This window comes from Chiloscyllium plagiosum, unplaced genomic scaffold (genome assembly GCF_037043375.1).
Source record: "Chiloscyllium plagiosum isolate Xiang-an unplaced genomic scaffold, Cpla_swu_hap1 HiC_scaffold_29, whole genome shotgun sequence".
Taxonomy (NCBI): Eukaryota; Metazoa; Chordata; class Chondrichthyes; order Orectolobiformes; family Hemiscylliidae; genus Chiloscyllium; species Chiloscyllium plagiosum.
Genome location: NW_028270167.1, coordinates 32402302 through 32429340, shown reverse-complemented (window position 1 = coordinate 32429340; position 27039 = coordinate 32402302). Strand labels below are relative to the sequence as shown.

At 42.2% G+C, this 27039-nt stretch overlaps 1 protein-coding gene across 5 annotated transcripts in view; it reads right to left on the bottom strand.

The window, feature by feature from the left end:
- The window catches only part of robo3 (roundabout, axon guidance receptor, homolog 3 (Drosophila)), a 564581-nt gene that overhangs the window by 167133 nt on the left and 370409 nt on the right, over nucleotides 1-27039 (bottom strand). For all 5 annotated transcript variants that reach the window (XM_043676841.2, XM_087976454.1, XM_087976452.1 and 2 more), the window contains exons 3-6: nucleotides 11921-12078; nucleotides 10681-10801; nucleotides 7984-8122; nucleotides 6991-7118 (exon numbers count right to left, since the gene is read on the bottom strand). In XM_043676841.2, the coding sequence (XP_043532776.2) occupies nucleotides 6991-7118; nucleotides 7984-8122; nucleotides 10681-10801; nucleotides 11921-12078 (546 nt within the window). The remainder of the gene's footprint in view (nucleotides 1-6990; nucleotides 7119-7983; nucleotides 8123-10680; nucleotides 10802-11920; nucleotides 12079-27039) is intronic.

The following is a 27039-nucleotide window of genomic DNA, read 5'->3' as shown; positions in this document are numbered from 1 at the left end:
ACTAGAAAACTAGGGTCATAGAATAATAGCCACAGGTCCATTGTAAACCCTATGGAATCAATGTTCTTCTTCAAATATATCATCTAGAAGAATACTGCTTGGGATATCAACTGTTTCTACACAACACACAGTAGCACTTTCAGTCAAACTAGCTCTTGATAGTACTTCACTATCCAAATTATTAATGTTAATAATCCAAATGTTAAAGTCAAATTTTAATGTTGTGTTGCTCAGTCCTATATTAACCATTATCTGAGAGCTCTTATGCAAGTTTCTATCCACAGATGATGATGTCACAAGCCTTCTTGCTGGCCGAGGTGCATTAATTGTTTGGAAATTTATTTCACATTCAATCTTTCATTGTAAGCATTTTTTTTATAATTAATTTTAACTAGAAAGGCACCAATGTTAACATCTCCAGCCTTCCATGCACTTTGGAGCACAGCAGCAGACACCATGACATCAACAAGTGACACGATGAATTAATGGTTGTTTCGAGGTGACAGGAATCATTGCTCAGTCCCAGTACATGGATGAGATTATGAGAAAATGAAATATCGTCCAGAGAATTGGACCTTGACATTCTGTGTATTAAAGACCTGGTGCATGGACCCTTCACCCACAATTGCTCTTTTATGGGATGAAGGTTCAGTCTAAAGATTAGGACATGCCTCTGATTAAAGCCATTCAATCTTCACCTCCACCTAACCCAACATGCACCAGTAAGTAAATGAGGTGAAATGGATACTTACTGAATGGACCAACTGAAACAAAGAAAAAAATAAAAAGCATACATGAGATGTTAAGGAAAATTCATGAATGAACTCATACACAAATGAACAGCATTAATGTTGGTTTAAACATGGAGAACAGCAAGAAACGTTAAATTTAGCTATTGATAAGGGACAAGTGATTTGCCATAGCAAGTGAATAGTTAGCACGTCAGTTCATTCCAAATAAATCCACTCAAATTACTGCTTCCAGGACTTTTTACACATTTACCAGCAGATCACTTAAGTGCAATAACTGAAAATGCTGCATCAAATCACTTGACCCATGTATTGAGCATGAAGCAAAATGCAAAGTAATCGTTAGGATTTAATTGCCATCACTTTTCAACTACTCACTGCCACATTCCCAGTGCTTTAAAATGTGTCATCATTTTCTTTTACAAATACAGAAAGGATGTGTCAGGGCAGCAGTGAGATGTGATGAATATCTCCTCAAATCAGACTGCGTTTAATTCACTTGTGTCTCCACGTTCATGAGTAATTGAGTCGGCCTCATTGCACGAAGACATTTATCACAACCTCATTGCTGCCTGTGACACATTCTATTCATAACTCGCCGCTTAAAATAATAATCTAGCAAATTTATGCTTTTATAACATCACAAGTGTGGAGAAATGATTTAAAAATTGCCATCATTCCCAGATGGTGTGCGTGAAATGAAACAGGAAACTGTAGATATGAGATGGTGTTTGACCTCTGTTGACCCACACCCATTTGGAAGAAAGGATGCTTCTTGATTTAGATTTGTTGGTATCATTTTGTCCCCTTCTTGCAGGAAGTCATTCTTTTTGCTGGGGTTTGGTTTCACTGGTTCCAAGCATGAGCTCAGACAGTCAGTGGTGCCAGATCTTAAAGGGTTCTTCTTCATTTGGATTGTGGACATTGCTGGCTGGACCAGCGTTTATTGTCCATCTCTAACTTCCCTTCAGAAGGTGGTGGTGAGCTGCCTTCTTGAACCGCTGTAGCCCATTTGGTATAGGTACCTCCACAGTGATGTTAAGGGAGGGAGCTCCAGGACTTTAAACCAAAGCTAAAAAGCTGAACCTTATCTGTCCCCCATCTAACCCAGATGGATAGTGGAGGCTAGTAATTGATTCAGAAGTTTTCTGACTGACTTTACCCAGGTCTGTAGTTACAATAAGTGCAGGTCTTGTACACCAGAATTGAATTTAGCATTTGCTGCTCCCTATGAACCTTACTCTGAACCGCTGTATTATGGGGGAAGAGCATGGATTGACTGAACTATGCACAGCTTCCTGAATTCCTCAGCTGAGGAGTGTTTGCTGGAACAGTGAACACCAGGACTTTGAGACAAGGAAATCAAAAATCTTTGCTCAAGAACATTTTAGAGAAGGCCATCTCAACTGAAGAGTTCACAAATTACTGGAGGTTGGATTTGTTAGGGAACAAAACATCCTTGGTTTTCTGTTTTTGGAGACAGTCCATAATTAAATAAACTGACTTGTTCACCTGTTAAGCGAATTGAAATCTATACCTCCTGCATCCATTTGGAAGCCTTGATGGCCTTTCAGTCACAGTCAAAAAGCACAGCTGGTCAGGCAGCATCCAAGGAGCAGGAGAGTTGACGTTTCGAGCCTAAGCTCTTCATTCTGAAGACTTTTTGGTGCTGATCTCCAGCATTTGCAATCCTCACTTTCTCCTGGCTGTTTAGTCACAGTTTCTCTAACACTTTCATTGAGGCAAAATCATCATACTTGTAATGGCCACCAATTACAAGTATGATGATTTCAAATCTTTCAAATGTAGTGTGGAGATGACAGTCATTCAACAGTGGGTGGGCATTAAAGCTCAGCTTGAAGTGGGCCCACGGGCACCCTCTAACAGTGGTCACAGGTCAGTCATTAGCAGTAAAGGACCCTGACTAATTTGTCAAGAAGAGTCATACCACACGCTGTTTCTCTCTCTGCTGCCAAACCTGCTAAGTTTACCCCACATTCTCTATGTTTGTTTGCCCTGGCTGATTAGCTTCTCTTCTAAAGCACAACATGACTGGGTGAGCAGAGATGTGGTAACTTACACAAGCTTGACATTCAGCTACTTCAGCAATCTAGAGCTAGGTAAGTCATTCAGTCTGAGGTGCATCACCTATTTTAAGATCCCTGAAACCAGCACACCTCCAAAGTGCTGTGGTCTGAGCTGCATTCAATGGGGATGGTACGGTCGTGTTGATGGAGTTAAATCAGCAAGTTGGAGAATTGAATTCAGTGAAAATTTGTGAATGATATGAATAAATGTTCCAAAAAAGGTGACGACTTTCTCAAAAGTGGTTATCTTAAAAGTTCAACCGTTACACCAGTGTCCTTTCAGAGCCTGAACCCCTATAATCCGACCTAATGTGACTCTATTCTGATTAACATTTCATCCTTTGAAGTGGCTTCGCACACAACCCAAAGTGTGTGAACAAACCATTTCAGGGCAACTAGGCACAGGGAATAAATGTAGACTTAGCAATGCCATTCCTGACCAGGAACCGGAAGCAAACTTCAATCACGGATCAGAGTTCCTGTGGCAAAACTTGCCCCTTTGTCCTTCTTTGACACAGTGCAACATTTTACCTGCGATCACTCCTGAGAAGGGTTTTGAAACATTTTACTAAGTTCAAGATGTTTTATCCATACTTGTTATTATGACCCCATTTATCAACAAACAAATGGCCAAATGAAAACTATTGATTTGCACTTTGAGAGTCACATTTAAAGCAGTTTTTTTTTAAAATCATGGCTTTGTGCGTGGGAAATATCATGTCTCATGAACTTGATTGAGTTTTTTTTTTAAAAGTAACAAAGAGGATTGATGAGGGCAGATGGTAGACATGATCTGTATGGACTTCAGTAAGGCGTTCAACAAGGTTCCCCATGGGAGACTGGTTAGCAAGGTTAGATCTCACGGAATACAGGGAGAACTAGCCATTTGGATACAGAACTGACTCAAAAGGTAGAAGACAGAGGGTGGTGGTGGAGGGGTGTTTTTCAGACTGGAGGCTTGTGACCAGTGGAGTGCCACAAGGATCGGTGCAGGGTCCACTACTTTGTCATTTACATAAATGATTTGGTTGTGAGCATAAAAGGTATTGTTAGTAAGGTTACTGATGACAACAAAATTGGAGGTGTAGTGCACAGTGAAGGAGGTTACCTCAGATTACATCGGGATCTTGATCGGATGAGCCAATGGGCTGTGTGGCAGATGGAGTTTAATTTAAATAATTGCGAGGTGTTGCATTTTGGGAAGCCAAATCTTAGCAGGATCTATACGCTTAATGGTAAGGTCCTAAGAGTGTTGCTGAACAAAGAGACCTTGGAGTGCAGGTTCATAGCTCCTTGAAAGTAGATTCGCAGGTAGATAAGATAGTGAAGAAGGTGTTTGGTATGTTTTCCCTTATTGGTCAAAGAATTGAGTATAGGAGTTGGGAGGTCATGTTGCAGGTGCACAAGACATTGGTTAGGCCACTGTTGGAATATTGCGTGCAATTCTGGTCTCCTTCCTATCAGAAGGACGTTGTGAAACTTGAAAGGATTCAGAAAAGATTTACAAGGATGTTGCCAGGGTTGGAGGATTTGAGCTGTAGGGAGAGACTGAACAGGCTAGGGCTGTTTTCCCTGGAGTGTCAGTGGCTGAGGGGTGACCTTATAGAGGTTTACAAAATTATGAGGGGCATGGATAGGATAAATAGACAAAGTCTTTCCAAGGGAGTCCAGAACTAGAGGGCATAGGTTTAGGATGAGAGGGGAAAAGATTTGAAAGAGACCTAAGGGGCAACTTTTTCAGGTGGAGGGTGGTACTTGTATGGAATGAGCTGCCAGAGGAAGTGGTGGTGGCTGGTACAATTGCAACATTTAAAAGGCATCTGGATAGGAATATGAATAGGAAGGGTTCAGAGGGGTATGGGCCAGGTGCTGGAAAGTGGGACTAGATTGGTTTGGGATATCGGGTCAGCATAGGCAAGTTGGACCGAAGGGTCTGTTTCTGTGCTATACATCTCTATGACTATGATCTTCATAGTGAATTACCAATTGCGTGTGTTATTGGCCTGTTCTATACTGTCTTATTAATTGGCTAGTTTTATCTGCAGTTTATAGAAATCCTGCGTTCACAGATCACTTCCTGTCAGAGTGTTTCTGCTTATATTAAGATTGAGCCACATCAGCATTACAGGGAGAGTTGAACCACAATGTAATGTGTTTCATTTTGACCGTTTGACTGTTGCAATATCCCCTTTCACCTGATCCAGCCTGCCATGACGTTCACTCATAACAGAATGAGTGAAAACTGAAAACACAAATTTGTAAATCAGGAGCAGGAATCCCAGTTAGTTGAGAACCACCTCAGTTTACTGACCCTAACATCAATATAGTACTCTTTCCTGGGATTAGGCAGATCAACCTGCCTTACACATAGGGAAATATACTGACTGACCACATCACCAGGTAGTCTTATTTGATTTATATTGACTCAGGACAAGATCACATTAGCTGGTGGGCTTTGAAAGGCCACTTCAGTTGGCATCATAAGTTTATATGGAGATGGAGATTTCCCTTTCTTGAAGGACTTTAATAAGCCAGTGATCATTTATTTCTGATATTGGACTACACAGGATTGGAGTTACCAAATTCAGTTTTAAAACTTATTATGGTGGGATTTGTACTCGCAACCTTGTACTTAACACTCGCGTTCCATGACCCCAACACTACCGTGCCCTTAAGGCTATGGTCATTTTGGGAATAATTAAACATCAGCATTGTTCCCAGTTAAACAGGAATCAAGCTCCAACTCTTCCTCATGCTCAAATACTAGGCAGCACCTCCCAAAGCCTTGAGCTCTCCTGCCTGGAAGGACAAGAGAACACTACCACCATCTTTAGTTTCCCCTTAAAATTCCATACCATTCTGAGTTGAGGGACATACATTGCTACTCCTTATTGGCCAGTGGATCAAAACCTGGTAACGAAAAGCAGTGGAGAAGCACCTTCATCATAAGGGTCTACAACAATTTGAGAAAATGCAGCTCACCAAAGTCGTCGGGGACAACGAGGGATGGGTATTAAATACAAGCTTTGCTACAGATGTCTACATCTGAAAAATTAATTTAAAAAAGCAATCCAGTTCAAATGGCCAACCAAGGCGGGTAATAAAAATGAACACTTGGCTTGACAGTTTAGGATTTCCCTTTTTTTTTTGTCTCCGATATTCACTTCAGGCACACGGTAATAGGTGGTGCACTGCTGGTGAGTGAGTGACAATCAGTCAGTAAAGATAAAAACCACTGGAGCATCCCTTTATCCCTGACAATTGCACACTTTAGCACAAAAAAGGTTCAGTGGTAATTTTAAGGTTTGATTGGAGTGGGAGCAGAATTCCGCTCTCCAACAGATGAAAATGAATGAAATGGAGCACTTTGACATTGCTTCCTCACAGAAGGCCATTAAACTGGAAGGGACATTTTGTTTAGTTCTGACCTGACAGGTGAATCAAACCGAACCGTTTAGAGAGATGCAGACTCCTGCCATGCACCAGAAGAGCTTTTCTATTTACAGCAACAATCATTCGACACAAAGCAGCTTTCACATCTAACTAGCCCTGAAAAATTCAACTAAACTCATGGAGCAAGAAAAGCAGTATTCAATTATTGTAACCATTGGAAGATACTCAGCATTCTACCTTCATTCAAAAATACAATTAGGAAGGATGATTTCTTTTTAACAATTGAGCTTAATGGGATATCCAATCCAGCACAATCTCCAGTGAGGACTAAGAGAAGAATGTTTCCTGCTCCCTTGCCCAGGGGAGTGAATGAGGGTCACCTCATGATTCCCAATGGACCTTGGAAAATTTGACAACGATAGATTAGACTCCAATGAGATGGCCTATTAAATGGTCAAACCAGTAGCTTGACACAATGCCAGGGCTCATAAATCAAGAGACAAACTCTCCAGATACAGAAACATTACTTGACATTCATTGACTCTCAAGTCAAACCTGCATCAAATATGCTTTAAATTTTCACAATCCTTTTCTCTGCGATTCTGCTATCCACTGGGAATGTCAGCTCATTGACTCACTCCATCAAACACATTCTCAGATCAGAACATCACACTTGATGAATAGAACATTTCACGAAGGAAGCGCATTCTCTGAATGCACTAGCCTTCAGTTCAAAAGGTTTCAACTCAAGGGCTCCTTACCGTGAACAGTCAGAGTGCCCGAGAACTCAACTTTACCCACACTGTTTTCTGCAATACAGGTGTACGTTCCTTCATCCTCACTGCCAACCCGTGCCAGCCGTAGGCTGTTGTCAGCCTGAATCTCAAACCTGCAGGAGACAGAAAGGAATTTCTTGGCTGCATTCTGTATAACTTGGTGCAAAATTAAATGAACGGCACAATTTCCAAACCTGGAAATGAGCTAATTTTGAGTTTGTGAGAGAGTATGAAATGGACCTTCCTGAACTGATGCTCAATTTTACAGCTTTCCCAATCCTTTATTTCCATTAATTGATGTGGCTGATTACATCCTGGTGAGAAATGAGTGACATCCCAAATCTAAATTATCCCATTATTTCTCACTTTCCCCAATTCATTTGCCTCCCCTACTTCCTGCCTCAAATATGTATGTTTAATGTTGGAGTACGGACTCCCATATGCCAGCACCTCTTGGGCATCCTTCAGGTTTTTAGCTCGAACAATAGGCAACAATGAACGTGGGTGTAGAGGGCATTGTACCAATGGTAGACCCCGAATTTGACATCTGTACTCCAGCAGGGAGGTCACTGCACAGTGGTCAGGACTGAGAATCTTTCCTGATTTGCTTACAGCTGTCCCCATAATGAACCAAGAAATTTGCCACATCCTTTCCACTGGAGGGGAGGTGACCAGCACTGGGAAGAGATGGAATCTGACTCTCTGTGGTTCAGCATTTACCAATGAAACCAGCAGAGCCACATTAATGGCTTGTAGCTCTATCCAACAGGCTTTAAGACCAATGAGGTAAGCCCACTAAATATTGGAATGGTATCCACTCTGCTCATGAGAATGAAGAAAATGATATGAAACCTTCATGAACAAAACTGGCTTTACATGCAATTAGCACCAACTTCAATCCCTTGAGGACTGAACATCTTTTGACTGGGAACAATATGATATCATTATATAAGGCTCCATAATATTTGAATTTATCACCTTCCACGTGGCAGCTCTCCCTCTTCCTTGCGCCAACGAGTGGTTGGAACTGGGTCCCCATGCACCTCGCAGTGAAAATCCACCGTGTCGTCGACCAGGACCACTTGATTTATTGGACGCTTGATGAAGGTGGGCCGCTCTGTTGGATTAGTGAGGGAAGAATGAAAACCTGTACATAAGCAGCACAGAGCTCCACACAAAAAGGCAACAGGCGCACAGGGGCCAAAGAACTCACAGCATAGAGCTACAGACTCTGGGCTTCTAGGGCTTATTCGAACAACACATTTATGATGCCAATGCAAGAAGCTCAGGGAATGGATTTTTACCTCCACATATGGAGACAGGTATTGAGACTATTAGGCAATGTGTGTGGTATGCTCATTCTCCAGCACTGTCCTGCACCAGGCCATTTCTTTGGCAGGGGGTACACACACCCACTGAAGCATCAGAAACTAGAATGACTGTCTAGAGGGGTTTTCAGAAACATGTGAGGTAGGGAATGGATGAAATCAAAGGTTCAGACAGGCTTTAGACCCACCTTGAATGTCGAGCCACAGGCTGTCCTGTGAGAGGTTCTCCTTCTACATGGACCCAGCCCCTTTAGGCCATTTTCTAATTTGAATTTTGAAAATGGGGGTGCCCTCTCTCCTCCGAGCCACAGACTGTTGCTCCTCTGTTGAGAGAAATTCCTGTGAGCCCTCTAGACTCAAGAGCCCACCTGTTATGCCAAAGTGGCCAAATTGAAGAAAATCACTGTCAAATGACTATTTCCTACACAGATGAGAATGTAAATGCCATTCAATCTGAGGTCATGATGCTAAAGATAAAGTTCTGCCCTAAAGTTATGAGTGGACCCAATTCCCCAGAACTGCCATCTCAGACTGTCGCTCTCACCAGTTACTGTCTCGGTGCACTCTTACTCTGTGTTTCACAAGGAGCTGATAATGACATAATAAGTACATGCTGACTGTTCATGAGCAGTTCGAACATTGACAAGGCAGATCCTTTTCTGACTTATTTTGTTTCTTACTACCTAGTCAGGCAAATGCTGCTGTAAGAGCTTATGTTCTGTTAGAAGGCAGAAGTTTAGGAGTGGGCAAAAAAGGTACAAAATTCTACACTTCAGCTTAATGTTCAGTGAACTAAGTGGCACTGTTCGAAAATTAGGTGTCACACTTTCTTGAAAGATGAGGAGTCTTTTTCTCTCTCAAAGTGTTGCTCAACTTGGAACTCTCTGCCTCGGAAGGTGGAGAAAGTGGAGTCATTTGAAAGACAGATGGATAGGTTTTTCTTCTCAGGCAGGGGATTGAGGGTTCTCCTGTTTGGGTGAATGTGGGAGGTGGGAGGCAGGTGGGGGAGGGGGAAGATGGGAAAGTGCAATTTGAAACACAAAACACATCAGCCTTGATCATGTTGAGTAGCAGAGAGGCTCAGTGGTCTGATTCTGCTCCTATTTTGTATGGAAGGAAGAATAATTCAATGTTCTGTCAGTATCCCAAATGAGGTCACCCACCCTTGGAATCAAGCTTGGATAGAGACAGTTTACTTTCACACCAGATGAGGAACTGAGCAGCTTGAGTCACTGGGCATCTGTCTGACACTTTTGCTGCAGACATGCTATCCTGCAATATCTCCACACCCAAAGTTCTAGTATACCCCAATATATCATGTCTCCAGACTGTCATACACCACTTGCACCCTATGGCTTAGTGTACAATACCCCAATTTACCATGCCCACAAAGTGTATTAAATAGATATACACTATTCCCCAAAAGTATACCACACCCCATATATACTGTTCCCACACTGTAAAACACCCCATATATCATGTCCCCATTGTAGTAGACATCCCATATATCCTCTCCCCACAGCATACCATGTTCCAATATACCTCTGTCACCTCAATGCACTATCCTGAAACGCATTCTCCCCCTCCAGTGTACCACACTTCAGTATCTCCTATTCCTCAGTCTACTAGAACCCAATATTCTCTGCCAGATGAAGATGTTGTGCTAGGTACCCACACCCGAAGTCCCATCATCCTCCTGAGCTGATGTGATTAGATCTTTGATAGGAACCAATTCTATGAGTTGAGGTATTCTGCAAAGGTGGTTGTTTTGTCTTGAATGGTGTTAGGCGTGTAGTTGGAGCTGCATCCGTCCAGACAAGTGGGGAGTATTCCATCATACTCCTGATTTGTGTCCTTCAGATGGGAGACCGGCTTTGGGGAGCCAAGTACTGAGTTACTCACTGCAGGACACCTAGCCCCTGACCTGTTCTTGCACCCACAGTATTTATTTGGCTGGGCCAGTTCAGTCAATGGTAGCTCCCAGGATGTGGATGGTACTGCCCAGTGTACCACTGAGGCATACTGGCAAGACAACTCCAGACAGGCCTGCAGTTGTGGAAATATCATTGGCGTTGGGAACCTGGACTGCAAACAGCTCAAGTCTCCAATCAGTATGGCAATTCCTCACGACTGAACAGACAATGAAAGTATGAACTTGGATGAAGAACCATGAGGTGACTGGCATCCTTAGGACTACAAAGTCAAGTCTTCCAGAGAAGGGAGAAACCCAGGATGGGAGGTGTACGTGGGAGAGTAAGCAGTGTCCCCTGAGGCCTACAAGCACATTCCTGACAAGCCACATGCACAAAAGGCAAAATAAAAGGAGATTCACAAAACATTTACTTACCGAATACAACCAAGTCTGCAGGCTCACTGTCCCTTTCGCCCACCATGTTGGTAGCCACACAGACGTACATACCAGCATCAGCTTTTCTAGTGTTTGAGATCATCAGCTTTCCCCCTCGGATCTAGAGGAGAAAGTATCAAATCATAGCACCAGATACTTTCAGTTAAAGTCACCACAGTCTGGTTCATTCATCTGGCAGAGAATATTGGGTTGTAGTAGATTGAGGAACAGGATATATTAAAGTATCTTACACTGGAGGGAGAGAATATATTTCAGTGTAGCATATTGAGGTAACAAAGGTATATGGGAACATGCTATGCTGTGGGGAGAGGGTATAACACAATGGGGACAGGATATATGGGGCGTGTCACAGTTTGGGAACAGAGTCTATGGGGTGTGGTATACTTTTGGGGAACAGCAGATTGCTGTGTAGTACATTTGTGGGCACGGTAAACTGGGGTATTGGTGTGTTACATTCTGGGGACATTTTATAGCAGAGAGTGGTTAACTGTGGTACAGGGTATCTGGGGTGTGGTATATTATGACAATGGCATGTAAACGGGTGGCACAGTGGCTCAGTGGTTAGCACTGCTGCCTCAACAGGAACCAGGGTTCAATTCCTGCCTGGGGCAACTGTCTGTGTGGAGTTTGCACGTTCTCCCGGTGTCTGCGTAGGTTTCCTCAGGGTACTCCGGTTTCCTCCCACAGTCCAAAGATGTGCAGTTTAGGTGAATTGGCCATACTAAATTTTCCCATAGTGTTAGGTGCATTAGTCAGGGGTAAATGTAGGGGAATGGGTCTGGGTGGGTTGCTCTTCAAAGTGTTAGTGTGAACTTATTGAGCCGAAGGGCCTGTTTCCACACTGTAGGGAATCTAATCTAATACTGAAAAGTCCCGAAAGCTACTTTGCTGAAACTTTACTCTGTGAAGTAGGCTAAATTGGGCAATTAAAAAATAGGGAGAAACATTAAAAGTTGCAGGAAATTAAACAAAAACAAACAAAATGGTTCAGGTGAAGCACCAACCTTTTAATATCAACTGCTCCGGAGATTGAGAGAGTGTATTACATGAGTTTCAGTCAGTTTAATAACAGTCTGTGACTTGGTTCACTGAAGAACTGCTTGCTCCTCATGCCTCAACATTTAACATGTGATGGGAATGGAGTCTATGTGCAGTTCACCAGCATTCCCTGTCCATATCCTATCACAGCGAGCACTCTGTGCTGTTAGACTGATCTTACCGTGATCCGCTCATCCTTGTCATTAACGAGGACGTTGTTTTTCTTCCAGGAGATGGTTGGCTCTGGATGCCCTCTGGGTGGGAGGCACTCCATCACAGCGGGCTCTCCCGCCGCCACCACAACATCACTGGGTGTTTGGCGGAAATCATCCCGCAGGACTATGAAAAGACAGTGAAAGAAAATCTTCATCAGTCAGGAGAGGAAGCCATTTTGCTTGAATTGACCCAATGCTGGTGATTTAAATCCAAAACATCACAAGAAGTCAGCTCCTGATTAATCCACCTACTGTCACCCCTTGCAACACACACCTATCAATTCAACTGCCACCAGTCACGGCTAATACAGGTAAATGCTTCATTACAGTGAAGGCTTTTAATGCTGGGGGGGGGGGGGGGGGGGGGACCCAAATTACAATGAGAAAGAAAGGCGCTTGGATGGTAAGGCGATGAAGTACAAAACTGTGGTGAAAGACAGAAAAGGACCATCACTGAAGCTTGAACAAACACGATCAAGCAACAACTTGAATGTGTTCCAAGGGATAGAAGGCCAAAGGCATCAGAACTGACAGCCTTATCGAGCTGAATATCCTTGCTAAGCTTTACAAAAGTTCTTATCTTCCCACAATTCAAGCAGAAACACACACCTAGTCACACCAATATTAGTTAGACATCAGTGCAGTTATCCTGTGTCTTCCCTTGGCACCTTCTGTACAACGACCTGTTGTGTGATCGAGCCTTTGGCAGACTCCACTAAGAACAACACAGCTACAATATATAACAAGTAAAAATTTCATTCTATCAACATGATCGGACTAAAAACAGCCTAATCAGCATCTACTAAGTAATTCCTGTATTTATTCAGTCCCAAGCAGTTCCATTAAAGCTTGTAATGGCCCACATCACCCTTGATCTATGTACACATTAGTTTCTGCCTGCAAACTGCACCAAATTACACCAGCTCATTTTTCCCTCCTTTAGTAATTCAATTTGGTCTCTACTGATCTGAATTAATGAATATTCCCAGTCAGATGGATGGAAGATATGTCCATTACCCAAAGTAACAGCTAACTCTGCAGTCAGTCAAAAAACCATTGAGAGCACTAAAGTGGACTCATGGCTCCCAACCAGCATATATTACAAGAACAGAAGAGCATAGCAATTAATTAGATCCGTAGAACGTATTCCGAATATCTCCCCTGGGAGCTCTGGAAATACACCGGGGAGAGGAGGATTATCAATTCTGTGCAGCTTGGATGGAAAAAAGCAACAGATTCAATGTCAAAGCTGCTGCATCACTTCAAATGTCCCACTGGAACTTGACACCCGAGAATGCATGTCCACACTCTATTTTCTTTCCCCCCAAACAGCATTTATCCTACACACTTTACAAAGCTACATTTGGACAAGATTGGAACCAAAGTTACAAATTTTAATATGGTATTTACAAAATACAGGGGAATGCTGCCAGGATCACAGTTCTGAAGGAGCAAGGGAATTATTAAAGGCAAAACATTGCTAGTATCCACAGTGAGCTGAAAATGTGTTGCTGGAAAAGCACAGCAGGTCAGGCAGCATCCAAGGAGGAGAATCGACATTTTGGGCATGAAGGGCTCATGCCTGATCTCCAGCATCTGCAGTCCTCACTTTCTCCTAGTATCCACAGTGAGCCAGGATGAAGGGACAATACTGTAAAATTAGGGCTATGATGTTTTATAAGCCTGTGCTGGGACTGCGGTTTCATTGTTGCTGCTCTATTATGACCTCAATCAATCTTTCACTCAGCACATCCAACTTCTGCCAACGTGTACCTTGACCCATATTGTCCATTTCACCTATTCTTGCTGAGCTATACTGAATTTGCTTATCTTCAACATTCAGCATAAAATCCTCCCCAAGTCTGCAAATCACCCCATTCTCTCACCCCACCCTAAGACATTCTCATTCTACCTTACATCTCATCCCAAACATCCAATTCTTGAGATTTTGAATTTCTGTCCACAGAAAGTTGTGTGTGTAGAGACAAGACTAGTTTCTATGTACATAACGAGTTTCACTCTCCGTAATTGAAATGCCCACTGCATGCAACAGCTCTGCGTTGTAGCTCTTTGTTTACTTCTCTGAATCCATACCCAGGCTTACCTAAATCGAGAAATGTGAATATGACCAGGAACCAGACTTACATAATCGGGACACAAAACAATTGAAAGCTAAATCTATCTCCCTTCACTTTGTCCATTTTGATAGAGTCTATCACCAACTCCATCATAGATTGTGAATTCCTTTCTTAAAATTCTTCATCGCCTCCTTTCTGTCTCCACTTTCACAAATATCTTTAAAAGGTGTTTTCTCCAGACGAGCCTTTGGTAACTCCAAATCAGGAATCTGGCCTCCTCTTCTCTCAGTGTCTAATTTTTCAATACTGTACAGACTATATTCCATATCAAATTCCTCACAAATATATCTTTTCTTCACACTCAATTCACTTCTCCAGCCAATATTCTCTGCCATAGATTTAATACAACACTTCACAGTTGAAATCCTCTGCATTACTAGTTATTTATTACAAATTGAAGAGTAGTACAAATTCTAGTTGAGTTGTTAATCTCTTGATGTGGTTGGAATGTGTCAGCAGCAAGCATTTCATTGACATTCAAGAAATATACACAGAAGAGGGTCACAGATAGAATACAAATGACCCAATGGGCTTCATGGTTTGAATTCTCAAATAATATCTTATGTTTTGAAATAATTTCTGGAGTCTAATGACATTTTAGGGTTTTGATGACAGTTACAAATGACCACTGAACCCAATGATTCGATTACTGACTTGCAACTACTCCCTTGAGCCTTTAATTGTACCTGATCACACTTCACAGTGTCATATTTCAATGCTGTGCATGGCTGTGTGTGTTAGAGGAAGACAGCAACAAAAAGCCATAATTAACTAAAATTTATCTTCGTGAATCAACAGAAATTAAGCCGTAGTTATTACAACCATAAAGTAATGATCATTATCATCTAGCTCCCAACACAAAAACATGACCTATGTTCTTCCCAGTGATGACTAGCACTAAAATTAATTCTCCTCTGTTGGCCCAGTGTGTCGTGACAATACTGTGTCCAGAAGTGCTCCAGAAAAAAAAATTCAGGGAAGGCTTGGCTGTCAGCAAACATTACCTTTTATTCAAAATGGCAAATACTAATTATGTACAGGACAACACTTCATACATGGCTTTTAAAGACAGCCACTCCCCAGTAATTATGTGATCTTACATCACATGCACTGAAGAATTAAACTATCTTATTTACAAATTCCCATGAACATCCTATTAACCCTTTACACTACAGCTCCCACCAGGTCTCTCGTTACATTACTGACATCTCTTTATCCCACATCTCCAAACGCAAAATTAACTACAGAGGAGATAGGCCACTCATCACAGAATACCAAAAGGCAGACTTCTGCTTTTTTAAGATGTGTAATAAGGATTTCTATGTTCTCAGTCATTCAGGTTGTCAGGAATTAATTTGAAACAGATGCGTTGGATAGGTCATCTGGTCCTATCCAATTGGAAGCTTTGAAAGAGCCACAACCAAGCTTGGTCCATGTGTCTTAATGTACTAACATGAATTACCGTGCTGTGAAGGTCGCAGCTTGAGGACAATCATTGTGAGGAGGTGATGGCTCAGTGGTATTGTCACAGGACTGCTAATCCAGAGACCCAGGTAATGATCTCGAGACACAGGTTTGAATCCCACTATGGCAGATGGTGGAATGTGAAAGCGATAATGATGACCATGAGTCCATTGCTAATTGTTGAAAAAAATCCCATCTCATTCACTAATGTCCTTTAAAAAGGAAACTGCTGTCCTTACCTGATCTGGCCTACATGGGGCTTTTTGACTGTTAACTGCCTTCTGGTCAATTGGGGTTGGACAATGAATTTTGTCTGTGACACCCTCACCCCATGAATGAATAAAAAGAAACTAAACATCCCTGCACCGCAGACTAAAAACAAAATACATTATACTGCTGCATGCTGTAAGCCAGTGAGTAAAGAAAGCAAACAGGACAACAGAATTTCCATTAACCGGCAAAGCAGAGAAATTCAACTGCTTAACTACCATTGTGCTTACTATCGGTAACACGAAACCTAATGGCTGCAACATTCCATTTTCCACTCTTTACAAACAACCCAGAAATTGATTAGTCTCTTAAAACTTTTCTCTCTTTTTTTGGACCCTCTCCTAATTTCAAATCTACCAACATGTGAATTGTGTTATTACCTCTTCTTGTGTTTCATAACAAATAAATTCACTGTTTCGTTAACGCAAGAAAGCCTGGTTAAGGAGGTTCCTTTTACCACATAACTTCATTTGGTCTGGGAGAGAGGTATCCACAAGGGAGTATTTCTTTTTAATTACCATTGTTCTGTACATCCGAGGGGCAGGTGAATTTAGAAGAAGGTCAGTCACTTCATCACTCCTTACCCAGGAGCACATCAATGTGAGGTGTCTGATCTGGAACCAGAATGGACGAAGGGAATGTCGCCTGGGGACTGTTTGTAATGGAATGGAAAATAGCTGCTTCATAGAGAGGAAAGCATGGCAAGAGCAAGGGACCTCATTGTGTGCTTATTAAAACCGGAAGGTTTGTTTCTCCACAGAGAAAGATAAATGTAGAATTAATTTAGGTTTCATAAAAATATAGAAGATAAATCTATGACCAATCTCATGCTAACATTTTGGTCCAGAATGCAGCCATTGTTGGTTTTATTGATGGATTGGAGATTTAAACATAATTACTATTAACAGTCTCCCATAATGGATAAATTGAACTGAGTAGAAAAATATTTTTCAAGGAACCTGGAAAATTGTCGAGAAACCTCCTTCCAAACCAACTAAAAATGACTTCAGTCCTTTCTCATTATAATTCTTTAGCTTGCCACACTGGACCAATGTTTCCAGTCTCCTTCTGCATGATTACTTTTATCCCAGGATTTACAGTGTACCTTTCCTGAAAATGCCCTCTCAATTTGTGATGCTCATCCCTTTCTGGTGCCACCTCAAATCTTTATGTGAGGGGCATAGACTCGATACAGTCTGGACCATATCCAATCACAGAAGCATCACAGTCAACACTAAGATGGCGTCCCTCATTCACACACACGTACTGTCTACCAAGAATCAAGAGTTAGCAACTGTACATAGAAGGTTTGGTTGATTTCTCCCAGTCTCGCTGCACTAAGAGAGTCATTTCTAGTCATAGCATCACTTTAAATTCCCAAAAAGATAAATAAACAGAAATGGTTAACTTGCACATTTTGAGTCAAGCACCTCTGTTTAGCAACCTCTTGACTATATTATGGAGTGTGGGAGGCTGATTATTGGGTCTTTCCATTAATGCTAGCTAGGTTTGTTGATTGAATAGAGATAAAACAAACTGAAATACCTGAGGCTTATATTATGAAAACATGGTGGTCAAATACCTGGAATGCACTCAGCTTAATGGAGATTATTAAACGATTTGTGTATCTTAACGGAGGTTAGTGTAGAATGAGCAATATCATGACACTAGCATCACAAAGACTAATAAAGTTTGAACAGAGTGCTGGAGAAACTCAGCAGGCCTAGCAACATCGGTGGAGAGAGAAATAGTGAAGTCAAGAGAGGGCAGGGAAGAGTAAGAGATGGATCAGGTGAGGGTGACAGAAGGATAGAAATTGGATCAGGTGGGGGTAATAAAAGGAGAGAAATTGGAAGCAAAAACGAAGATGTTTTCCAATTCTAGACACCAGCAGGAAGCAGCATCGATGATGTATTGAAAAATCGTTGATGTGACCCATGAGTAGAACTGGAACAAGGAATGTTCCACATACCCACAATGAACCAGGTATAGCTGGGACCATGTGGAGACATGGAGAAAGTGAGGCCGTTGGAGGAGAATTTGTTCAGAGTGAGAACACGTTTAGTGAAGTGAAGGAGGATGGAGGATGGATGGGGACTGTTCAAGTTCCTTTTCAAAGAGGAAGTGGAGATCTTTCAGACCATCCGAGTGGGGGATGGACAGTAGGTGGGTTGTCAACCATTGTTTTTACCTGAGTTTTCATTTCTAACAAGTTTGTTTCTTGGTGCCGTCTGACTGGGACTGAAACTTCCCACTTGAACACCCTGGTGCCCTATTCCTCAGGGAATGCATGGCGTTGGTTGCTCAGATTGGTTTGCTTTACTGGTCCAAATGAGCAGCAGGGAGGCAGAATGACTGAATCACAATTTTGTGCAACAAACTCCTAGTTAATAGAATGCACATTTCAAAAGTGCATTCCTGGTCAAGCAGGCTGTGCAATTATGGAGTTGGTGCAGTGGACTAAACACTGTCTTTGAATTTTGAAGATCTCGGTTTGAAATGAATCCAGGAATGAATGCCAGTTGTCAAGGTAAGCAAAAATTAATGGTTTTGTTCCATATTTCACACAAGTATGTATCTGCAGATAATGTTCAGTGTAATTATATATTAGGTTTGGGAATGGACCTTCAGATTGAATTAAATAATGATTAAAAATAAGTTTCCTTAAGTCGGTAATATCAATATATCATTGCACGTCTGTGCATCCTGGAGGAGGCCATTCCAACTATTAAAAGCTACTGAATAGCTACTGAAAGGAAAATATCTGTCAAATGATACTCCAATGGTCTAATTTATTTTCAAAACACTGGAACCCTCCCTTCACCTTCGGACTTGTTTACAGAATTACAGCGATAATCCACTCTGCAAAAGTGACTGTCCCTCATGTAAACTGGACAGTGAGTGCTGGTGGCTATTCAAAGGCCATCACAGATAAACATGATCTTGCGTGCGCACGTGCACACACACACACACACACACATACAAATGGTTACTTTCACATGTAAATTCTCATGCACACCGTCAAATCACTTTCAGTCTCTCTCACACAGTCACTCATACACAAATGTGTACATATTTACCTGCTGTCAGTCATTCTCTCATGTACAGTCACTCTCACGGACACATGTACACATGTACAGATAGCTGTACACAAGCCATCAGCTAGAAGCCAAAATGTAAACTGAACGAACTACAGATGCTTTAAATCAGAAACAAAAGCAGAAATTGCTGGAAAAGGTGGTCTGGCAATACTTGTGGAAAGAAATCCGAGTTAACATTTCAGGTCAAGTGACTCTTCCTCAGAAAGTCGATGAAATGTTAACTCTAATTTCTCTCCACAGATACTGCCAGACCACCTTTTCCAGCATTTTCTGTTTTTGTTTCTGTAGTCCAAGATATTTTCCTTTAGGTGTTCTTTGGCCAATTTGCTATTCTGACTATGATTAGCTAACATAGGATAAAGCAGGCAGAGCTTTTCATATTGAATTATCAAGGAAAAACCAAAACAACAATGTAATGCATCATGGTGTCATCTACACCCTCTTCGATTTACAAACACACATGGTCCTTGCTGATATCAAACACAATCAACTAATAATTCAATAAACTAGTTCCTGTTAGTGTGCCTCCAATGGTGTAGAAAGCTTATTTTCAGTTAATACTCAATGATGTGTCAGCAGTGAGTCAGTTGGTAGCACACTTGCCTGTGACTCAGGAGATTGAGAGACTCAAATCCCTTTCCAGAGCACTGACTGCAAAATCCAGGTTGACGCTTCAGTGCAAAAATGAATAGTGAGAGATTTGAGTCTTAGAGTGATACTTGATGCCACATTAAGAATGTAATTATTTTTAAAGGTTAACGCTACAACATTGTAGGTCACACATTTTCATTTGTTTTATTTCAGTGAGGAAGGGAAATTGTCTACTCACAGATTGTCTGCCAGAGGCGTCTCAACCAATAAGAAAATAGCTAACATTGCCCTTGAACACCAGCAAAAGCTTTACAGACAACATTTATCAAGGAAAACACCGCTTGACATTCAATGGCATTAACACCTCTGAATTACCCACTATCAAGAGCCTGAGGGCTACCCTTACCTAGAAACTGATCTAGGATTGCCATCTAAATACTGAAGAAGGGCTTATGCCCGAAACGTCGATTCTCCTGTTCCCTGGATACTGCCTGACCTGCTGCGCTGTTCCAGCAACACATTTTCAGCATCTAAATACTGTGGCTATAAAGGACAGGTCCAAGGCTTGGAATACTGCAGTGGGTAGTTCACCTCCCCTGGGTGAGTGAACATTTATCTGTTCGGGCCTTCCACTAGCTGGTGCCACTTTGAGTAACCATAGACTATGGCATACAATCTCCTCAACTGTCCTTGTCAACCATGGGTGGTTCATCCTTCTCATGAAATCTTTCTTTCTGACTGGGATAAATTTTTTGCTGAGCTTTATGCAATATCTTCCTAAATGTCTGCTACTGCTAAGTCACTGACTTTTCCCTCAGTCTATTTTCCCAGGCTGCTTTAGACATTCCTCATTCCTCTGTAACTGTCCTTATTTACATTGAGGGCACTGCATGAGATCCACATTACTCTCCCTCAAACTGAATTTGAAACTCTACTATGCTGTGATTACCATCTCCTAAAGGATTCTTAACCTTGAGATCTTTTATTAATTTTGCCTCATTACACATTACCAGATGTAAAATAGACTGTTCACAATTAGGTTCTGCAACCTACTTCTCCAGGAAGCAATCCTTGATGCACTGTGGAAACTCACCATCCATATCACCTTGCCCATCTGATTTGTTTCATCAATATGCAAATTAAAATCATCAATGGAAACTGTAGTGGCCTTTTGACATAACTCCACTATTGGCTTAATTGTACATTGTCCTACAGCAAGAAAAGAGTTTTGGGGCCTGTAGATGACTCCCACCTATGTCTTCTTCCCTTGCCATTCTTCATTTCCACCAAACCGATCGCATATCATGATCTACTGCACCTATATTGCTACTCACTGTCATACTGACATCTTCCTTTATGAGGAAAACCAAGCCCTCCTCCTTTTCCTTTTAGCCTGGTCTTCTGGAACATTGAATACCCCTGAATAGGGAGTTCCCAGTTCTGCAACCAGATCTCTAAGAGTTTATCAAGTCAGATTCATTTGTTTTTATTTGGGCCATCAACCCATCTACCTGGTTACAAATGCTGCACACATTCAGATCAAAAACCTTGAAGCTTTGACTTTTTATGATTATTGTTCTCTACTTCTACTTTTGTCTGCCCTCTTCTATCCCTTTCTTGTCACACATTGATTATTGCTTGCCTCTTCGTGATTTACATCTCTGCTCTCCTCCTTCACTTTGACTTTTGAAAATCCTGTTAAATTGAAACATGCCCACTAATTAATTTAAAGCTTTATCTACAATCCCAGTTTATATGATTTGCCAAGACACTGGTCTCAGCATAGTTGAAATGAGAACAGCTCTCTCTTTCCCCCAGTGTTGGGGCCAGTGCCCCATTTCACTCACATCAATCTTTGAGCCACACATTTACCTCTAAATCTTATTTTTCCTTCACCAATCTGCATGTAGGCAGGGAGCAACCCAGAGGTGTAGCTAGTTAAGGTAGTAATCCAGAATCTTTGCTGTTCCACTTAATTTTGCCCTGAAATGCACATTATCCATGCTGACATGGTTTGCTACATTTGGGGCAGCACGGTGGCTCAGTGGTTAGCACTGCTGCCTCCCAGCACCAGGGTCCCAAGTTCAATTCTCACCTCAGGCAACTATCTGCGTGGAGTTTGTACATTCTCCCCGGGTGCTCCGGTTTCCTCCCACAGTCCAAACATATGCAGGTCAAGTGAATTGGCCATGCTAAATTGCCCACAGTGCTAGGTGCATACATATAGGCAGTGTCCAGTTAGTTGGGTGATGGAGTGTGTTCCTGCTCTTAGATCTGCATCCTAGAAAGGATTCTACCTCCAAAGGGAGGAGAAATGGGTGGACTTAAGGAAGGCAGATTGGAGGGGTAATAGTTTCAAAATACAAAGGTTAGCTGGTGCTGTGGATCCCACTGCTAATGTACAATGTATTACTAAGCCTTTCAATGTAATACCTATCAGGTCAAAGCTTTTGGATATAATGCTGTTATTAAGAGACAGAATTCTAAGTTCAGTGAGCTTAACTGTCCCTCTCAGGTAAGGGGTGTATGCAGTTCCTGTTCATGTGGGAAGGAAAAAGAATCAGGAAGGCATTCAAAAAAGGTGATGCTTAGAGTTTACTGTAAAATGAAAGCAGAGCAATTCTGTCATGTCCTTTGAAGATCCTTGGCTCTTCCTCAGGTTGTTGGGTATAATTTTTAAACTGCAATGAGGGGAGGGTGCAAATTATTTGCATTGTTAGTATACAGTATCACAGCGTAAACGGTTTGCAGTTCTGCTCCATTTAGCATCCCACCCTTGCCCTTGATCGGATATTTTTGTTTAGATTCCTGATAGCCCTGGACCTTAAATGCAAGTCGGAAATTCCAGAAATGAATGCTTCCATGAGGAAATATGCGCGAGTACAGCTGCAAATGAGCAGAATGGGTTTGGGTGGGTGGTAGGGGCTGTTGTTGGGAGAGAAGGAAGGTGGTCAGAACTTTAGCAACCAAGATCAGGTGACATGAAAAAAGCTGTAGTTTTTGTAACATGTGTAATTGCTCCGACTGAGGTTAGAGGGAAACTGGACACACTCCAATGCTTACACTAAACACGAAGCTGATTGCTGTAAACAAATAGAGTTTGCATGTCGTAAATGTATTCCATCTGTTAACAGTCACCACCCATTTTGCTTTCTGTGGTACTGGTCAGCAATATCCAGAGCACAGATGGAAATGCTGGCTGAAAGGGGGCAGCCAATGCAGGGCTGATGTTGTACTTACTGCACACGGTAGACAAAACAGGATAAAGAGCTTGCCGTGCAGACTGCAACTGATGTTGTGGGCACCACAGAAATAGTCTGTAAGGCAATCAGTGCTGCGAACTAAATACTCAAGGATAGGCATCCTACTGAAAGGATAGACGGGTGGGCAGACAGGAGCGGGGCTGCCTAGTTAATAAGAAATTAAATCAAATCGAGAGCAATACAGGGTCAGAAGGTGCAGAATCTGTGAGGGTAGAGTTGAAGAACTGCAAGGGGAGAAAGACCCTGATGGGAGACACATACAAGGCTCCTAGTAGTAGTCAATGTGGGGAAGAAAATAAATCAGGACATAGAAAAGGCATGTAAAAAAGTACTATTACAGTAATCATAGGGAACTTCAAAATGCAGGTGGACTGGGAAAACATCAGATTGGTAGCAGAAACCAAGGCAAGGAACTTCTCGAATGACTATGAATTGACTTCAATTAGCTTTCTTGTCACATGTACACGTGACTACAGTGAGAAGTTTACAAGTTGCTATCTTAAATACAAAATCTTACCTATAAAGCAGAAAAATAAGGAAAACAAACACTCGTTACTAAAGAAAAAGTGGGCAACTTCAAAAAACACAGCTAACTGTTCAACACCACTGTCCATAAGCACCTGACCACACTGAGCTCACACTCCTCCTAAGGGCTCGACCCTGCCTCCACCTTAGGTTGCCTACTCTCACCATTGCCATGGAAGTCTATTCCTGTTCCCGCCACCACCCCGCGAGGCCTGCTCCATACATGAGATTGTACTTGGAACAACTTATGGTAGAGCCCACTAGGGCAACAGGCAATTCTGGATTTGGTGATGTGTCATGAGGAAGACTTGAGCACAGAGCTCTAGGTGAAGGAACCCCTCTGGGGCAGCGACAACAATATGATAGACTTCACCCTGCAGTTTGGGAGGGTAAAGCTGGAACCGTGTGTTACAATTGAGTAGAAATAACTATGAAAACATGAGGGAGGAGCTGATCAGAGTTACAGTGTCGGTCATACAGCATAGAAACAGACCGTTCCCCCTACTCACCCATACTGATTAGGTTTCCTAAACTGAACTAGTCCCATTTGCCTACATTTGGCCCATATCACTCCAAATCTTTCCTATCCATGTACTTGCCCAAATGCCTTTACAATATTGTAATTGCACTCGCTTCTACCACTTCCTCTGGCAGCAGCTCATTCCATACGTGCATCATCCTCTGAAAAAGTTGCCCCTCAGATCCCTTTAAAATCTTTCCCTTCTCGCCTTAAAGCTGTGCACTATAGTTTTGAACTCCCATACCCTAGGGAAAAGACCTTTGCTATTCACCTTATCTATGCTGCTCATGATTTTACAAACCTCTACAAAAAGTTCACCCCTCACTCCAGGGAAAAAAAAAAGCCCCAGTCTAATTGATTGGAAGGGGAGCCCAGAAGAGAAGACAGTGGGACAGCAAATGGCAGGAGTTTCTGGGAGTAATGTAGGAGGCACAGTAGAAATTCATACCAAAGAAGAAGAAACCTATTAAATGGGAGAATGAGGCAGACCCAAGGCGGAGAAGGGAAGTCGGGGAAGCAAAAGGAAAAGCATGTAAAAGAAGATAATCAGTAGGAAGTCAAAAGGATTGTGAAGCATTTAAAAACCAACAGAGGGCAACTAAACAAAGCAAATGGGAAGATGATGAAATAGGACAGTAAATTAGCTAGTAGTATAAAATATAGTGTGGAACAAAAATGATACAGGAACTGAATAGGTATTTTGCATTGGTCTTCACAGTGGAAGACACCAATAACATTACAGAATTCATGAGAATCAGTGGGCAGAGGTGACTGTTACCTTCACCAAGGAGAAGGTGCTAGGGGAGATCTGTAGGTGGATAAATCCAGACTTCATGGACAATACCCCAGAGTTATGAAGGAGGTAGCTGAGGAGATTGTGGAGGCATTGGTGGTGATCTTTCAAGAATCACTGGACTCTGGGGGGGGAAGAAGAGAAGGGGGGTCCCAGAGGAGTGGAAAATAGCTGACGTAACAAATCTGTTTGAGGTAAGGAGGCAGAAAACGGGAATGTATAGGCCTGACCACAACAACGAGCATCCGAGCTACGAATCTTCGCACAAGCCTGACCTCTGTTGTTGGAAAGATTTTAGAGTATTATTAAGAATGAGATTGCGAACTACTTGGAAGTGCATGGTAAAGAAAGGGCTGAGTCAGCACAGTTGCATCACAAGGAGATCATGCCTGACAAATCTGTTAGATTTCTTTGAAGAGGAGATGAGCAAGTTAGACAAGGATAGCCAGTGAATGGGATCTATTTGGATTTCTACAAGACCTTTGACAACCTGCCCCACAGGAGGCTGCTAAATACGGTAACAGCCCATAGTGTTAGCGGCAACCTACTGGCATGGATAGAGGATTGGCTGATTGGTAGAAGGCAGACAGGGGTCTTCTTCAGGATGGAGAAAGTGAGGACTGCAGATGCTGGAGATCAAAGTTGAAACTTTATTGCTGGAACAGCACAGCAGGTCAGGCAGCATCCAGGGAACAGGAGATTCGACGTTTCGGGCACAGGCCCTTCTTCAGGAATGACAACCGGTGTTTAGTGGAGCTCTGCAGGGGTCAGTGTTGGGACCATAACTATTCACATTTCCATAACAATCTGGATGAAAGAACTAAGGGCATTGTTGCTACATTGGTACAGGACACAAAAATGAGGTGGACGAACTAGTAGTGTTGAGGTAGTTGGGATTTGGACAAGCAAGGAGAGTGGGCAAAGAAATGGAAAATGGAATACAATGTGGAAAAGGGCGAGGTTTTGCACTTCAGCAAGTAGTTTAGAGGCAGAGACTATTTTTTAAATGGGAAGGGCTTTGGGAAATTTGAAGGACAAAGACTTAGGAGTCATGGTTCAGGATTTTAAGATTAACATGCAGGTTCAGTCAGCAATTAGGAAACCAAGTGCAACGTTAGCATTCACTTCAAGACAGCTAGAATACAAAAGCAAGTATGTATTGCGGAGGCTGTATAAGACACTGGACATATCACAGTTGGAATATTGTAAACAGTTTGGTACCATGTAATTACTAAGGATGAATTATTAATCTTCATTAAGAAAAAACATGGTTGCCTTGATGGGATTCTGAAGAGGTTCGCAGGGAAAAAAAAAAATCACAGGAATGAAAGGTTTCTTGTTGGAGGAGCAGTTGAGGACGCTAGGTCTGTACTCGATGGAGAATTTAAACTACAGAATACAGAGACAACTGGATACAGTGGATTTGGAGAAGTTATTTCTACTGTCGGAGAGACTAACACAGCCTCAGAGTGAAGGGATGGTGCTTTAGAATGGAGATGAGGAAGAATTTGTTGAGCCAGATGGCGGTTAACCTGTGGAACGCATTGCTGCAGACACTGTGGAGGCCTAGTCAGAGTGTCTTTAAGACAGAGATAGATAGGTTCTTGATTAGAAAAAGGGTCAAATTACAGTGAGAAGGACGAAGACTAGAGTTGAGAAATACATCAGCCACAAGTGAATGTCAGATCAGACTTTATGGGGTGAATGGCTGAGTTCTTGCATTTCCATTCAAGGTACAGGCTATTGTGACTGTTCCCCAGGAGACTGGTACAATTACTGACAGGGCCACCATGCTTTCTTTTCATCTTAATCACACTGATTCTGGTAAAAGAATCTTCCAGGGAGCAGGTCAAATGTAACTCCTTACACTCAAAGATGCACCATAGAAAAGGATTCTATCCAGATGCATCATGTCTTGGTATGGCACCTGCTCTGTCCAGGCTCATAAGAAACAGCAGAGAGTCGTGAACATAGCCCAGTCCATCACACAATCCAACCTCCCATCCATTTACTCCATCTATACTTCTTGCTGCCCTAGGAAGGTAGCCATCATTAAAGACCCCTCTCACTGCAGTTGCAATCTCTTCCAACCTCTTCTGTCAGACAGAAGAGCCCAAAGCTTAACCACACATACCAACAGGTTTGAGAACAGCTTCTTTGCTGCTGTTATCAGACTTCTAAATGGATCTCTCAGATTTTAAATTTGACATTAACCTCGCTGTATGTGCACCTTCTCTGCAGCCGTAACACTGTATTCCTCGCTCCGTTCTATTACTGTAATGCACTTTGTATGGAATGATCTGCCTGTTGCACATATAAAACAAAACTTTTCCCTCAGTACTTGTGACAATAATAAACTCAATCAAATCAGTTGTCGTCTTTGCCCACTATGATTCAGAGGTAATTGGAAAGAAAGTCCT